Source organism: Tachyglossus aculeatus, chromosome 7 (assembly GCF_015852505.1).
Source record: "Tachyglossus aculeatus isolate mTacAcu1 chromosome 7, mTacAcu1.pri, whole genome shotgun sequence".
NCBI lineage: Eukaryota > Metazoa > Chordata > Mammalia > Monotremata > Tachyglossidae > Tachyglossus > Tachyglossus aculeatus.
The window spans coordinates 5,880,315-5,895,144 of NC_052072.1; the positions used below are offsets into that span (position 1 = coordinate 5,880,315).

At 48.8% G+C, this 14,830-nt stretch overlaps 1 protein-coding gene across 1 annotated transcript in view; it reads right to left on the reverse strand.

The window, feature by feature from the left end:
- Nucleotides 1-6,259: 6,259 nt before the first annotated feature.
- ORC2 (origin recognition complex subunit 2) overlaps nucleotides 6,260-14,830 on the reverse strand; it is a 92,489-nt gene continuing 83,918 nt past the window's right edge. The window contains exons 15-17 of the mRNA XM_038749202.1: nucleotides 13,803-13,864; nucleotides 7,618-7,736; nucleotides 6,260-6,912 (exon numbers count right to left, since the gene is read on the reverse strand). Of these exons, the coding sequence (XP_038605130.1) occupies nucleotides 6,823-6,912; nucleotides 7,618-7,736; nucleotides 13,803-13,864 (271 nt within the window). The 3' untranslated portion in view covers nucleotides 6,260-6,822. The remainder of the gene's footprint in view (nucleotides 6,913-7,617; nucleotides 7,737-13,802; nucleotides 13,865-14,830) is intronic.

Below are 14,830 nucleotides of genomic sequence, written 5' to 3' on the forward strand. Positions count from 1 at the left end.
TTATCTTGTATCAACCTCGGCGCTTAGAGGCGCCGGGCCTATACAGCATAAATACCTTTATTATTATTATGAGTTATTGTTTCCCCAATCCTTCCATCCCTCGTTCATTGCCATTTGCGGCGGGTGTGTACGTGGAGAATAAAGATGATCACACAATCCAGCCAAACTCCTCAGTTTCACTTCCGACGAAGTCCATTTATCTGTACCCTTTCACTGTCTTTTTTTTGACCCCTGAAAGGACATTTCCCCCAAACCCCTACTTAAGTGTTTTGTTTTTTACAGTTTTGCCTTTAAGTCTTTTCAAAAACCATTCAAAAACCCCCACGCCACACCCATTGGTTTCCCCTCTTTCACCTTAAAAACTCAGACATGATTTCTATTTAGAAACACCACTTTTTTTCTTTCACCCTACTAAGGTTTGTTTAAACACTCGGCCGAGAGTGAGATAGGTGTTGCTCGGTCCGTATTGGCATCAATTTAGACTCTATTATCAATAGATCAATATATTATCAATCAATATAGATCCTAGCCACGGCGTCTATTGAAAACTTGGAAGAAGTGAGTAGTTAAAGCATTTAAATCCTGGTTTATTAAAGTAAATCCTAAACAGGGTAGCCGTGCCGTACATCCTCGCCGTCAACATCGAACCCGCCGACTTCTTCCTTTTCCGTAAACCGGGCTGTTCATTGTGTAAAACTGCCCCAAATCAGGATGGTTAAAGAAGAAGAATAATTTTTATTTGTCTTTGCTAAGAGTTGGGGTGGATCCAAGGTCATCGGGCCTTATTTATTTATTTATTTTACTTGTACAGATCCATTCTATTTATTTTATTTTGTTAGTATGTTTGGTTTTGTTCTCCGTCTCCCCCTTTTAGACTGTGAGCCCGCTGTTGGGTAGGGACCGTCTCTATATGTTGCCAACTTGTACTTCCCAAGCGCTTAGTACAGTGCTGTGCACACAGTAAGCGCTCAATAAATACGATTGATTGATTGACTGATTGATCGGGCCGGGCACGGTCCCCGTCCCCCACACAGGGAGGGGAGAACAGGGATCGAATCCTCATTTTACAGCTGAGGAAACCGGAGCTCAGCCAAGTCAAGTGACCTTCCCGAGGTCACGCGGCGGGCGAGCGGCAGAGGCAGGATCGGAACCCAGGTCCTCTGACTCCCGGGCCACGCTGCTTCCTTAGCCACGAATAAGAAGCAGCGTGGCTCAGTGGAAAGAGTCTGAGTCTGAGGTCTGGAGTCTGAGGTCAAGGGTTCGAATCCCAGCTCCGCCACGTCTGCTGTGTGACCTTGGGCAAGTCCCTTAACTTCTCTGAGCCTCAGTTCCCTCATCTGTAAAATGAGGATGGAGACTGAGCCCCACATGGGACAACCTGATCACCTTGTAACCCCCCCAGCGCTTAGAACAGTGCTTTGCACATAGTAAGCGCTTAACAAATGCTATTATTATTATTATAAGCAGGAGAGTAAATATTTAAAGCTTGAGAAAATAGTGCAGCTGTTCAGATTTGAAAACCAAGGCAGTCAATGGCTTTGTGACAAGGAAGCCCAATTGTGACTCACTGTCACCTGGTGGCTGTTGGGCCCTTGGTGGAAGATAATAATAATAATGATGGTATTTGTTAAGCGCTTACTATGTGCGAAGATAATAATAATAATAATGATCATCATCATCAATCGTATTTATTGAGCGCTTACTGTGTGCAGAGCACTGTAATAAGCGCTTGGGAAGTACAAGTTGGCAACAGATAGGGACAGTCCCTACCCAACAGTGATGGTATTTGTTAAGCGCTTACTATGTGCAGAGCGCTGGGGGGATACAAGGGACCGTCTCTATATGTTGGCAACTTGTACTTCCCAAGCACTTAGTATAGTGCTCTGCACACAGTAAGCGCTCAATAAATACGATTGAATGAATGAATGAATGAATCATGTCCCACGTGGGGCTCACAGTCTTAATCCCCATTTTCCAGGTGAGGGAACTGAGGCCCAGAGAAGTAAAGCGGCTTGCCCAAGGTCACGCAGCTGACAAGTGGCGGAGCCGGGATTAGAACCTCCGACCTCCGACTCCCAAGCCCGGGCTCTTTCCACTGAGCCACGCTGCTTCTCTACTAGTGATAGCGTTTATTAAGCGCTTACTATGTGCCAAGCACTGTTCTAAGCGCTAGGGATGTTACAAGGTGATCAGGTCGTCCCACGGGGGGCTCACAGTCTTCATCCTCATTTTCCAGATGAGTGAACTGAGGCTCAGAGAAGTGAAGTGACTTGCCCAGAGTCACACAGCTGACAATTGGCGGAGCCAGGATTTGAACCCACGACCTCTGACTCCAAAGCCCGGGCTCTTTCCACTGAGCCACGCCGCTTCTCTACTAAGTGGTTGGAAAGTACAATTCAGCAATAAAGAGCTCATCCCTGCCTGCAATGGGCTCACAGTTGATCTCCACTTGGCTGCCAGAAAAAACGGAGTCACCTACCTGAGAAGGTAGACAAAAACATCCGGAGACAAAAACAAGCCTTTTCAGCAGCCGTTGCGGTGAGCCTGCAGCAAGCTGCTTCAATAATAATAATAATTGGTGTTTGTTAATAATAATAATAATAATAATGGCATTTATTAAGCGCTTACTATGTGCAAAGCACTGTTCTAAGCGCTGGGGAGGATACAAGGTGATCAGGTTGTCCCACGGGGGGCTCACAGCCTTAATCCCCGATTTACAGATGAGGGAACTGAGGCCCAGAGAAGTGAAGTGACTTGCCCAGAGTCACACAGCTGACAATTGGCGGAGCCAGGATTTGAACCCACGACCTCTGACTCCAAAGCCCGGGCTCTTTCCACTGAGCCACGCCGCTTCTCTACTAAGTGGTTGGAAAGTACAATTCAGCAATAAAGAGCTCATCCCTGCCTGCAATGGGCTCACAGTCGATCTCCACTTGGCTGCCAGAAAAAACGGAGTCACCTACCTGAGAAGGTAGACAAAAACATCCGGAGACAAAAACAAGCCTTTTCAGCAGCCGTTGCGGTGAGCCTGCAGCAGGCTGCTTCAATAATAATAATAATTGGTGTTTGTTAATAATAATAATAATAATAATAATAATGGCATTTATTAAGCGCTTACTATGTGCAAAGCACTGTTCTAAGCGCTGGGGAGGATACAAGGTGATCAGGTTGTCCCACGGGGGGCTCACAGCCTTAATCCCCGATTTACAGATGAGGGAACTGAGGCCCAGAGAAGTGAAGTGACTTGCCCAGAGTCACACAGCTGACAATTGGCGGAGCCAGAATTTGAACCCACGACCTCTGACTCCAAAGCCCTGGCTCTTTCCACTGAGCCACGCTGCTTCTCTTCTAAGCGGTTGGAAAGTACAATTCAGCAATAAAGAGATCATCCCTGCCCGCAACGGGCTCACAGTCGATCTCCACTTGGCTGCCAGAAAAAAACGGAGTCACCTACCTGAGAAGGGAGTCCATCCGGAGACAAAAACAAGCCTTTTCAGCAGCTGTTGCGGTGAGCCTGCAGCAAGCTGCCTCCATAATAATAATAACTGGTGTTTGTTAATAATAATAATAATAATGGCATTTATTAAGCGCTTACTATGTGCAAAGCACTGTTCTAAGCGCTGGGGAGGATACAAGGTGATCAGGTTGTCCCACGGGGGGCTCACAGTCTTCACCCTCATTTTCCAGATGAGGGAACTGAGGCCCAGAGAAGTGAAGTGACTTGCCCAAAGTCACCCAGCTGACAATTGGCAGGGCCGGGATTTGAACCCATGACCTCTGACTCTAAAGCCCGGGCTCTTTCCACTGAGCCACACTGCTTCTCCTGCTGCTTTACTAGTGAATGCCTGTGATCCTGCGGACAACAAAGAAGAAACTCACGGAGGCCCCGATGGCCTCTACTGGACGACGGGGCGGAGCGTGGAGGGAGCCGGGGCCCATCGGTGACCGCCACGGACGGCCAAAGCCGCCCCGCCTAACGCAGATTCATCCAATCGCATTTATTTAATTTTTTTTGTGGCATTTATTAAGCGCTTACTATGTGCCAAGCACTGTTCTAAGCGCTGGGGAGGTTACAAGGTGATCAGGTTGTCCCACGGGGGGCTCACAGTCTTCATCCCCATTTGACAGATGAGGGAACTGAGGCACAGAGAAGCTAAGTGACTTACCCAAAGTCACACAGTTGACAATTAATAATGTTGGTATTTGTTAGGCGCTTACTATGTGCCAAGCACTGTTCTAAGCACTGGGGGGGGGGGGGGGAGATACAAGGTGATCAGGTTGTCCCACGAGGGGCTCCCAGTCTTCCTCCCCGTTTTACAGATGAGGGAACTGAGGCTCAGAGAAGTGAAGTCGCTCAGCGTGGCAGGAGCCCGGGCTTTGGAGTCAGAGGTCATGAGTTCAAATCCCTGCTCCGCCAATTGTCAGCTGGGTGACTTTGGGCAAGTCACTTCACTTCTCTGGGCCTCAGTGACCTCATCTGGAAAATGGGGGTGAAGACTGTGAGCCCCACATGGGACAACCTGATCACCTTGTAACCTCCCCAGCGCTTCGAAAGGTGCTTTGCACACAGTAAGCGCTTAATAAATGCCATTAAAAAAAAAAAGTGACTTGTCCAAAGTCACCCAGCTGACAAGTGGCGGAGCTGGGATTTAATAATAATAATGATGGCATTTATTAAGCGCTTACTATGTGCAAAGAACTGTTCGAAGCGCTGGGGAATTTACAAGGTGACCAGGTTGTCCCATATGGGGCTCACAGTCAATCAATCGTATTTATTGAGCGCTTACTGTGTGCAGAGCACTGTACTAAGCTCTTGGGAGAGTCCAAGTTGGCAACCTATAGAGACGGTCCCTACCCAACAGTGGGCTCACGGTCTAAATCCCCATTTTACAGAGGAGGTCACTGAGGCCCAGAGAAGTGAAGTGACTTGCCCAAAGTCACCCAGCTGACAAGTGGCGGAGCCGGGATTCGAACCCGTGACCTCTGACTCCAAAGCCCAGGCTCTTTCCACTGAGCCACGCTGCTTCTCTGAGTCCTCACTGTGTGCAGGGCACTGTACTAAACATTTGGAAAGTACAAATCGGCCACAGAGAGAGACGATCCTTACCCGAGGCGCTCGTTTGAGGAAGCGGGAGGAGAGGGGCAGCAGCCCTTGGATGCAGAAAAGAGAAGCATCGGCAGAACGCGCTTCTTTAACCACAAACGAACAGTGCTCTGCACATAGTAAGCGCTTAATAAATGCCATTATTATTATTAAACGGGTATTGAGGCCTTGGTGGAGTGAGTGTATTTGTCACTCCCTCGCACGTTGGTAAAACCAAGTAAAAAACTTTCCTCGGTAACCTCGGCGGTCAGTGGTAATAATAATGGCATTTATAAAGCGCTTACTATGTGCAAAGCACGGTTCTAAGCGCTGGGGAGGTTACAAGGTGATCAGGTTGTCCCCCGGGGGGCTCACAGTCATAGCCCCCATTTTCCAGATGAGGGAACTGAGGCCCGGAGAAGTGAAGTGACTCGCCCAAAGTCACACAGCTGACAGTTGGCGGAGCCGGGATTTGAACCCGTGACCTCTGACTCCAAAGCCCGGGCTCTTTCCACTGAGCCATGCTGCTTCTCTAGTGGTGCGGTCCCCGAGGCTCCCCGGGTCCAGGAAGGGCCCGGTGGGTAGGGGGGAAGGGGCTCACGACAACCAGTCAATCAATCAATCATCAATCGTATTTATTGAGCGCTTACTGTGTGCAGAGCACTGTACTAAGCGCTTGGGAAGTCCAAGTTGGCAGCATATAGAGACGGTCCCTACCCAACAATGGGCTCACAGTCTAGAAGCCGCGTGGCTCAGTGGAAAGAGCCCGGGCTTTGGAGTCAGAGGTCATGGGTTCAAATCCCAGCTCCGCCACATGTCTGCTGTGTGACCTTGGGCAAGTCACTTAACTTCTCTGAGCCTCAGTTACCTCATCTGTGAAATGGGGATTAAGACTGTGAGCCCCATGTGGGCCAACCTGATCATTTTGTACCCCCCCCCCAGCGCTTAGAACAGTGCTTTGCACATAGTAAGCGCTTACCAAATGCCAACATCATCATTATTATTATTAGAAGGGGGAGACGGAGAACAAAACCAAACACATTAACAAAATAGCATAGATATGTACAAGTAAAATAAATAGAGTAATAAATATGTACAAACCACCGACCAGCCTTGCGACCTGCGGGACGCGCGCGTCAAAAAACTGCGGGAAAAGAAGGAGAGGGGACGGGTGTCTTGAAAAACTTTTATTCCCCACTGCCGTTGAAATCAGTTTACGAAACAGAGGAGCGGGAGTCCCGCTGCCCTTCCGGCCTGGCTTCCCGTCCGGGCGCTTCAGGGACCGCTCCGAGCGTCCCCTCGGAAATGCCATCCCTCCGTCCCCAAGACGGGAGGAGACGCCAAAAAGGGAGCGGCGCTTCTTACCGCGTGGTCCGGCCGGCGGCTTCCTCGGCGGGTCACGGCCCCGTCGGCTCCGAGGGCGCGCTCCGGCTGCGGGGCGAGGCTCCGGCGAGGTAAGGGACCAAAGGCACATTTTCGCGAGCGGGACGGAGGCAGGACCGCCCGGGGGGCCGGAGAAGGCGGCCAACCCAACCGAGCGGGCGGGCGGGACCGCTCCGGGGAGGAAGAGGAGGGAAGTCCCCACCGCGCGTGGCTGTCTTGTCTTCCCACTCTCCCCGGGCACAGGAACGGAAAAGCCGCTCCTCCGCCCGGTCCGGGGAAACCGAGCCGCCGGCTGCAGGACGGACGGACGGACGGACGGACGGACTCCCCGCGCCGGCACAAACCGGGCGCTTCTTTCAGGCTTCCTCCTCCTCCTCCTTGTCCAGGAAATCTAGCAGGGTCCCCGTGTCCACGGGGATGAAGAAATATTCCGCTCCGTCAGCTCCCTGCAGAATACCACGACCGGTCAGGACGGGACTTACTGAGCGCTCCCCTCCTCCAGAAGGCCTTCCCAGACTGAGCCCCCTTTTTCCTCTCCTCCTCCCCATCCCTACGGCACTTGTATATCAATCAATCAATTGTATTTATTGAGCGCTTACTACTGTGTGCAGAGCACTGGACTAAGCGCTTGGGAAGTCCAAGTTGGCAACATAGAGAGACGGGCCCTACCCGACGGCGGGCTCACAGTCTAGAGAAGCAGCGTGGCTCAGTGCCAACTTGTACTTCCCAAGCGCTTAGTACAGTGCTCTGCACACAGTAAGCGCTCAATAAATACGATTGATTGATTGATAGATTGGAAAGAGCCCGGGCTTTGGAGTCAGAGGTCGTGGGTTCAAATCCCGGCTCTGCCAGTTGTCAGCTGTGCGACTTTGGGCAACTCACTTCACTTCTCTGGGCCTCAGTTCCCTCATCTGCAAAGCGGGGATGAAGACTGTGAGCCCGACATGGGACAACCTGATCACCTTGTAACCTCCCGAGCTCTTAGAACAGTGCTTTGCACATAGTAAGCGCTTAATAAATGCCATCATTATTATTATTCTTATTATTATTCTGTAGAGGCCGCAAAGCGTGTCAGTTAAGTTTGGGTCTCCACGCCGTCGCCTGTGACTGCACGAGGAGGCCCGGAAGCGGGGGAGGTGGGCCCGGCTCACCTTTTTCGTCCTGATAAGCTTGTGGTCCCTGAATTCGGTCAACTGGGCCCGAAGGGTCAGGTCACTGTTGACGAGGAACGCCTCGCGGCACTGCTGATAGAAATCCTGAAACGACAGCCCTGAAGGACACATGGAAGTCAGCTGGAAACACGGCCTCCTGTCCAGAGGTGCCGGCTTCTCATTTGGGGGGGACTAAGGGGGGGGAACGGGGACACGGCGGTTTTTTTTACGGGGGTGGGGGGAGGATTGGGGGCACCCTCCGCTCCTCTGCCACCGCTAATCTCCTCCCCGTTAGGCCTCCTTCTCGCCCGTCCCGCCGTCGACCCCCGGCCCACGTCCTCCCTCCACACATCTGTGTGACTTTGGGCAAGTCACTTCACTTCTCTGTGCCTCAGTTCCCTCGTCTGTACAATGGGGATTAAGACTGTGAGCCCCACGTGGGACAACCTGATCACCTTGTATCTCCCCAGCGCTTAGAACAGTGCTTTGCACATAGTAAGCGCTTAACAAATACTATTATTATTATCTGAGAGCTCACCTCCTCCAAGAGGCCTTCCCAGACTGAGCCCCTTCCTTCCTCTCCCCCTCGCCCCCCTCTGCATCCCCCCCCATCTTACCTCCTTCCCCTCCCCATAGCACCTGTATATATGTATATATGTCTGTACATATTTATTACTCTATTTATTTTACTTGTACATATCTATTCTATTTATTTTATTTTGTTAGTATGTTTGGTTTTGTTGTCTGTCTCCCCCCTTTTAGACTGTGAGCCCACTGTTGGGTAGGGACTGTCTCTATATGTTGCCAATTTGTACTTCCCAAGCACTTAATACAGTGCTGTGCACATAGTAAGCGCTCAATAAATACGATTGATGATGATGATGATATATGTTTGTACATACTTATTACTCTATTTATTTATTTTACTTGTACCTATTCTCTTTATTTATTTTATTTTGTTAGTATGTTTGGTTTTGTTCCCTGTCTCCCCCTTTTAGACTGTGAGCCCACTGTTGGGTAGGGACTGGCTCTAGATGTTGCCAACTTGGACTTCCCAAGCGCTTAGTCCAGTGCTCTGCACATAGTAAGCGCTCAATAAATACGATTGATTGATTTATCCGCCAAGCTCGCTCTCTTCCTCCCTTCAAGGCCCTACTGAGAGCTCACCTCCTCCAGGAGGCCTTCCCACCCCTCTCCATCACCCCCCCGCCTTACCTCCTTTCCTTCCCCACAGCACCTGTATATATGTACGTTTGTTCGTATTTATTACTCTATTTTACTTGTACATATCTATTCTATTTATTTTACTTTGTTAATATGTTTTGTTTTGTTGTCTGTCTCCCCCTTCTAGACTGTGAGCCCGCTGGTGGGTAGGGACCGTCTCTAGATGTTGCCAGCTTGGACTTTTCAAGCACTTAGTCCAGGGCTCTACACACAGTAAGCGCTCAATAAATACGATTGATTGATTGATTCAAAGAGCTATTATGGCCAGAAAGTCGCCGTTTGGGGCTTTATTCATTCATTCGCTCAATCGTATTTATTGAGCGCTTATTGTGTGCAGAGCACTGTAATAATAATAGTAATAATGGCATTTATTAAACGCTTACTAGATGCAAGGCACTGTTCTAAGCGCTGGGGGGATGCAAGGTGATCAGGTTGTCCCACAGGGGGCTTACAGTCTTTATCTCCATTTGACAGATGAGGTGACTGAGGCCCAGAGAAGTGAAGTGGCTTGCCCAAAGTCACACAGCTGACAAGTGGCAGAGCCAGGATTCGAACCCATGGCCTCCGACTCCAAAGTCCGTGCTCTTTCCACTGAGCCACACTGTACTAAGCGCTTGAGAAGTACAGGTTGGCAACATCTAGAGACGGTCCCTACCCAACAGCGGGCTCACGGTCTAGAAGGCTTTATCAACCCTGGTGGAAAAGTTTCAGGCCTCAGAGACCAGAGCTGAGCAAGGCCTTACTGTAATAATAATAATAACAATAATAATAATAATGGTATTTGTTAAGTGCTTACTATGTGCCAAGCACTGTTCTAAGTGCTGGGGAGGTTACAAGGTGATCAGGTTGTCCCACAGGGGGCTCACAGTCTTCATCCCCATTTTCCAGATGAGGGTACTGAGGCCCAGAGAAGTGAAGTTGTCCCACACTGGGCTCACAGTCTTCATCCTCATTTTAATAATAATAATGATAATGGCATTTGTTAGGCGCTTACTATGTGCCAAGGCACTGTTCTAAGCACTGGGGGGGATAATGAGAATAATAATAATAATGATGGCATTTATTAAGCGCTTACTATGTGCAAAGCACTGTTCTTCAGCGCTCTTTAGGGAAATAATAATAATAATGATGGTATTTGTTAAGCGCTCACTACATGCCAAGCACTGTTCTAAGCGCTAAGGTAGATATAAGGCAACCAGGTTGTCCCACATGAGGCACGTAGTCGTAACCCCCATTTTCCAGATGAGGCACAGAGAAGTTAAGCGGTCTGCCCAAGATCACACAGTTGGGATTAGAACCCACGTCCTCCAACTCCCAGGCTGGTGCTCTTTCCACTAAGCCATGCTGCTGCTTCTTAATAATAACAATAATAATAACACCATTTATTAAGTGCTATGTGCAAAGCACTGTTCTAAGCGCTGGGGAGGATACAAGCGCTTAGAACAGTGCTTTGCACATGGTAAGCACTTAATAAATGCCATTATTATTATACATGGTGATCAGGTTGTCCCATGTGGGGCTCACAGTCGTCATCCCCATTTTACAGATGAGGTCATTGAGGCTCAGAGAAGTGAAGTGAGTTGCCCAAGGGCACACAGCGGACAGGTGGCGGAGCCGGGATTCGAACCCATGGCCTCGGACTCCAAAGCCCAGGATCTTTCCACTGAGCCATGGTACCTCATTTGGAAAATGGAAATTAAGAGCGGGAGCCCCATGAGGGTCGTGGACTGTGTCCACCCTGATTAGTTTTATATCTGCCTCGGTGTTCAGTGCAGCGCTTGGCACAGAGTAAGTGCTTAACAAATACCATAAAAACAATTCTAATCTGTAATGCAGGTAATGCAGAGAAGCGGCGTGGCTCAGTGGGAAGAGCCCGGGCTTTGGAGTCAGAGGTCATGGGTTCGAATCCCGGCTCTGCCAATTGTCAGCCGTGTGACTCTGGGCAAGTCACTTCACTTCTCTGGGCCTCAGTTCCCTCATCCGGAAAATGGGGATGAAGACTGGGAGCCCCACGTGGGACAACCTGATCCCCTTGTATCCTCCCCCAGCGCTTAGAACAGTGCTTTGCACATAGTAAGCGCTCAATAAATATGACTGAATGAATGAATAAATGAATGAATAATGCACAGAAAGGCTGAGGAAAGTTGTGGCGGCCACAGAAACACCCCTCCCGGTCACCCTTATTTTGGGAAAATTTTCATAGTAAAAAGGAATGTTTAAGGAACAGGAGAGTTTGAACTTTTGCGCTGAATGAAAACATCGAGGGCGGTATTGCTACGACCCTGACGCTGAAGCAGGAATGGCTCCGCTCGTCGCGGGCAGGGAATGTGTCTGTTTATTGTTCTGCCGTCCTCCCCCAAGCGCTTAGTACGGCGCTCTTCACAGGGTAAGCGCTCAATAAATAATAATAATAATGTTGGTATTTGTTAAGCGCTTACTATGTGCAAAGCACTGTTCTAAGCGCTGGGGCGGATACAAGGTGATCAGGTTGTCCCACGAGGGGCTCACAGTCTTCATCCCCATTTTACAGATGAGGGAAAAATATGTAATAATGGCATTTGTTACACACTTACTATGTGCAAAGCTCTGGGGGGATACAAGTTGATCAGGTTGTCCCACGTCGGGCTCACAGTCTTAATCCCCATTTTACAGGTGAGGGAACTGAGGCTCAGAGAAGTTAAGTGACTTCCCCAAGATCACACAGCAGACATAATAATAATAATAATGTTGGCATTTATAAAGCGCTTACTATGTGCAAAGCACTGTTCTAAGCACTTGGGGGGATACAAAGTGATCAGGTTGTCCCACGTGGGGCTCACAGTCTTAATCCCCATTTTACAGGTGAGGGAACTGAGGCTCAGAGAAGTTAAGTGACTTGCCCAAGGTCACACAGCAGACATAATAATAATAATAATGTTGGCATTTGTTAAGCTCTTACTGTGTGCAAAGCACTGTTCTAAGCACTTAGGGGGATACAAAGTGATCAGGTTGTCCCATGTGGGGCTCACAGTCTTCATCCCCATTTTACAGATGAGGTCACTGAGGCTCAGAGAAGTGAAGTGACTTGCCCAAGGTCACACAGCAGACATGTGGCGGAGCCGGGGTTCGAACCCAGGACCTCTGACTCCCAAGCCCGGGCTCTTTCCACGGAGCCACGCTGCTTCTCTAGAAGCAGCGTGGCTTAGTGGTTTCGGCCTGGGCACGCAAGTCGGAAGAACCCGGGTTCTAATTCCGGCTCTGCTGCTTTTCTGCCGGGCGACCTTGGGCAAGTCATCATCATCATCATCATCATCAATCGTATTTATTGAGCGCTTACTATGTGCAGAGCACTGTACTAAGCGCTTGGGAAGGAGCTTGGGAAGGGGATGGAGAGGGGGACGAGGGGGAAGTCACATCCCTTCTCTGGCCTTTGGTGACCTCATCTGGAAAATGGGGATTAAGAGTGTGAGCCCCATGTGGGACAGGGACCGCGTCCAACCTGATTAACCCGGATCGATCCCAGCGCTTCAATCGGTGCGTGCCCCCTTTTTCCTCTCCTCAATCAATCAATCATATTTATTGAGCGCTTACTGTGTGCAGAGCACTGTACTAAGCGCTTGGGAAGTACAAGTTGGCAACATATAGAGACGGTCCCTACCCAACAGTGGGCTCCCCCCGGCCCTACCTCTTTCCCCTCCCACAGCACCTGTATATATGTTTGTTCAGGTTTATTACTCTGTTTATTTTCCTTGTACATATTTACTATCCTATTTATTTCATTAATGATGTGTATCTAGCTTTATTTTTATTTATTCTGGTGACCTGACACCCTTCCACGTTTTGTTTTGTTGTCCCCTTCTAGACTGTGACCTCACTGTTGGGTAGGGACCGTCTCTATATGTTGCCAACTTGTACTTCCCAAGCGTTTAATACAGTGCTCTGCACACAGTAAGCGCTCAGTAAATACGATTGAATGAATGAATGAACATAGTAAGTATTACCATAATCATTATTATGGTATTATCCATAATAATAACCGAGCCATTATCAGCGTGGCTCAGTGGAAAGAGCCCGGGCTTTGGAGTCAGAGGTCATGGGTTCGAATCCCGGCTCTGCCACATGTCTGCTGTGTGACCTCAGGCAAGTCACTTAACTTCTCTGAGCCTCAGTTCCCTCATCTGTAAAATGGGGATTAAAACTGTGAGCCCCACGTGGGACAACTTGTAGCGTGGCTCAGTGGAAAGAGCACAGGCTTTGGAGTCAGAGGTCAGGGGTTCAAATCCCGGCTCCACCAACTGTCAGCTGTTTGACTTTGGGCAAGTCACTTCACTTCTCTGGGCCTCAGTTACCTCATCTGGAAAATGGGGATTTAGACTGTGAGCCCCCCCGTGGGACAACCTGATCACCTTGTAACCTCCCCAGCGCTTAGAACAGTGCTTTGCACATAGTAAGCGCTTAATAAATGCCATTATTATTATTATTACCCCCCCAGCGCTTAAAACAGTGCTTTGCACATAGCGCTTAACAAATGCCATTATTATTATTATTATTATTATTATTATTATTATTATTACCATCGACTGACCGATTCCCAAGCTACTCCAAACCTCAACCCCTGACGTCTCCTCTCCACGGCAACCAACTGGACTGCTCTGGTCCAAAGGGAAGTTAAACTTCCTACATGGTTTCGCGTGCCTCTTTGAAGATGCGATCCCTTTAAGTTATGCGAGGTTATTACGGACGACAAACGGGCACCATTTTCGAATCGGCAACCCTGCCCGGAGTCGAAGGCACAATTAAAAATCTGTCCCAATCTACTGGCCTGATCTGCTCTGCTTTTTGATGGCAAACGGCCCATTTCACTAAGGCCCACTGAGGCAGGAGAGACGGTCGGGCCATCTATTGGAGTCCCTCGGGGCCCCGATGCTAATTTCGTTAACGGGACGATGCGACGGAAAGAAAGGGGAGGGTCGTTTCCGTACCGATGTAGGAAGGGTTATCCTTATTGTCCAGCTGATACTTTGTCAATAGCCGGAAAATCCCCCTAAGAAAAACAGAAATGCAAGAAAACCATTAGGAACCTCTCCGAAGTATCACTTCCGTCAAAGGCTTACAATTATTATCGTGGCTAATTTTCGCTGCGCACTTACCTTATGCACGGCACCATCATCATCGTCATCAATCGTACTTATTGAGCGCTTACTATGTGCAGAGCACTGTACTAAGCGCTTGGGAAGTCCAAATTGGCAACATAGAGAGACGGTCCCTACCCAACAGTGGGCTCACAGTCTAAAAGGGGGAGACAGAGAACAAAACCAAACATACTAACAAAATAAATAGAATAGATATGTACAAGTAAAATAAATAGAGTAATATATAGAGTAATAATGATAATAATAATTCTCAACCATAATAGATGGTTGAGAATAGTTTAAAAAAAAAAAAAACAATGAAGACAGGCCCTGTCCTCGTGGGGTTTACAATCTAGGGGGGAGGAGTTGGTGGAGACAAGCATTTGAAAACCAAAACTTTCAACCCCCCTGAAAATGAACTGAACCTCCCCGCCCATCCCCACCTCCAGTTCAGAAACACAGAGCTCCTTAGAGAAGCAGCGTGGCTCAGTGGAAAGAGCCCGGGCTTGGGAGTCGGAGGTCGTGGGTTCGAATCCCGACCCCGCCACACGTCTGCTGTGTGATCTTGGGCAAGCCGCTTCACTTCTCTGGGCCTCAGTTCCCTCATCTGGAAAATGGGGATGAAGACTGGGAGCCCCACATGGGCTCCATGTATAATATACACATATTATATGTATATATGTTTGTACATATTTATTACTCTATTTATTTATTTATTTTACTTGTACATATCTATTCTATTTTATTTTGTTAGTATGTTTGGTTTAGTTCTCTGTCTCCCCCTTTTAGACTGTGAGCCCACTGTTGGGTAGGGACTGTCTCTCTATGTTGCCAATTTGTACTTCCCAAGCGCTTAGTACAGTGCTCTGCACATAGTA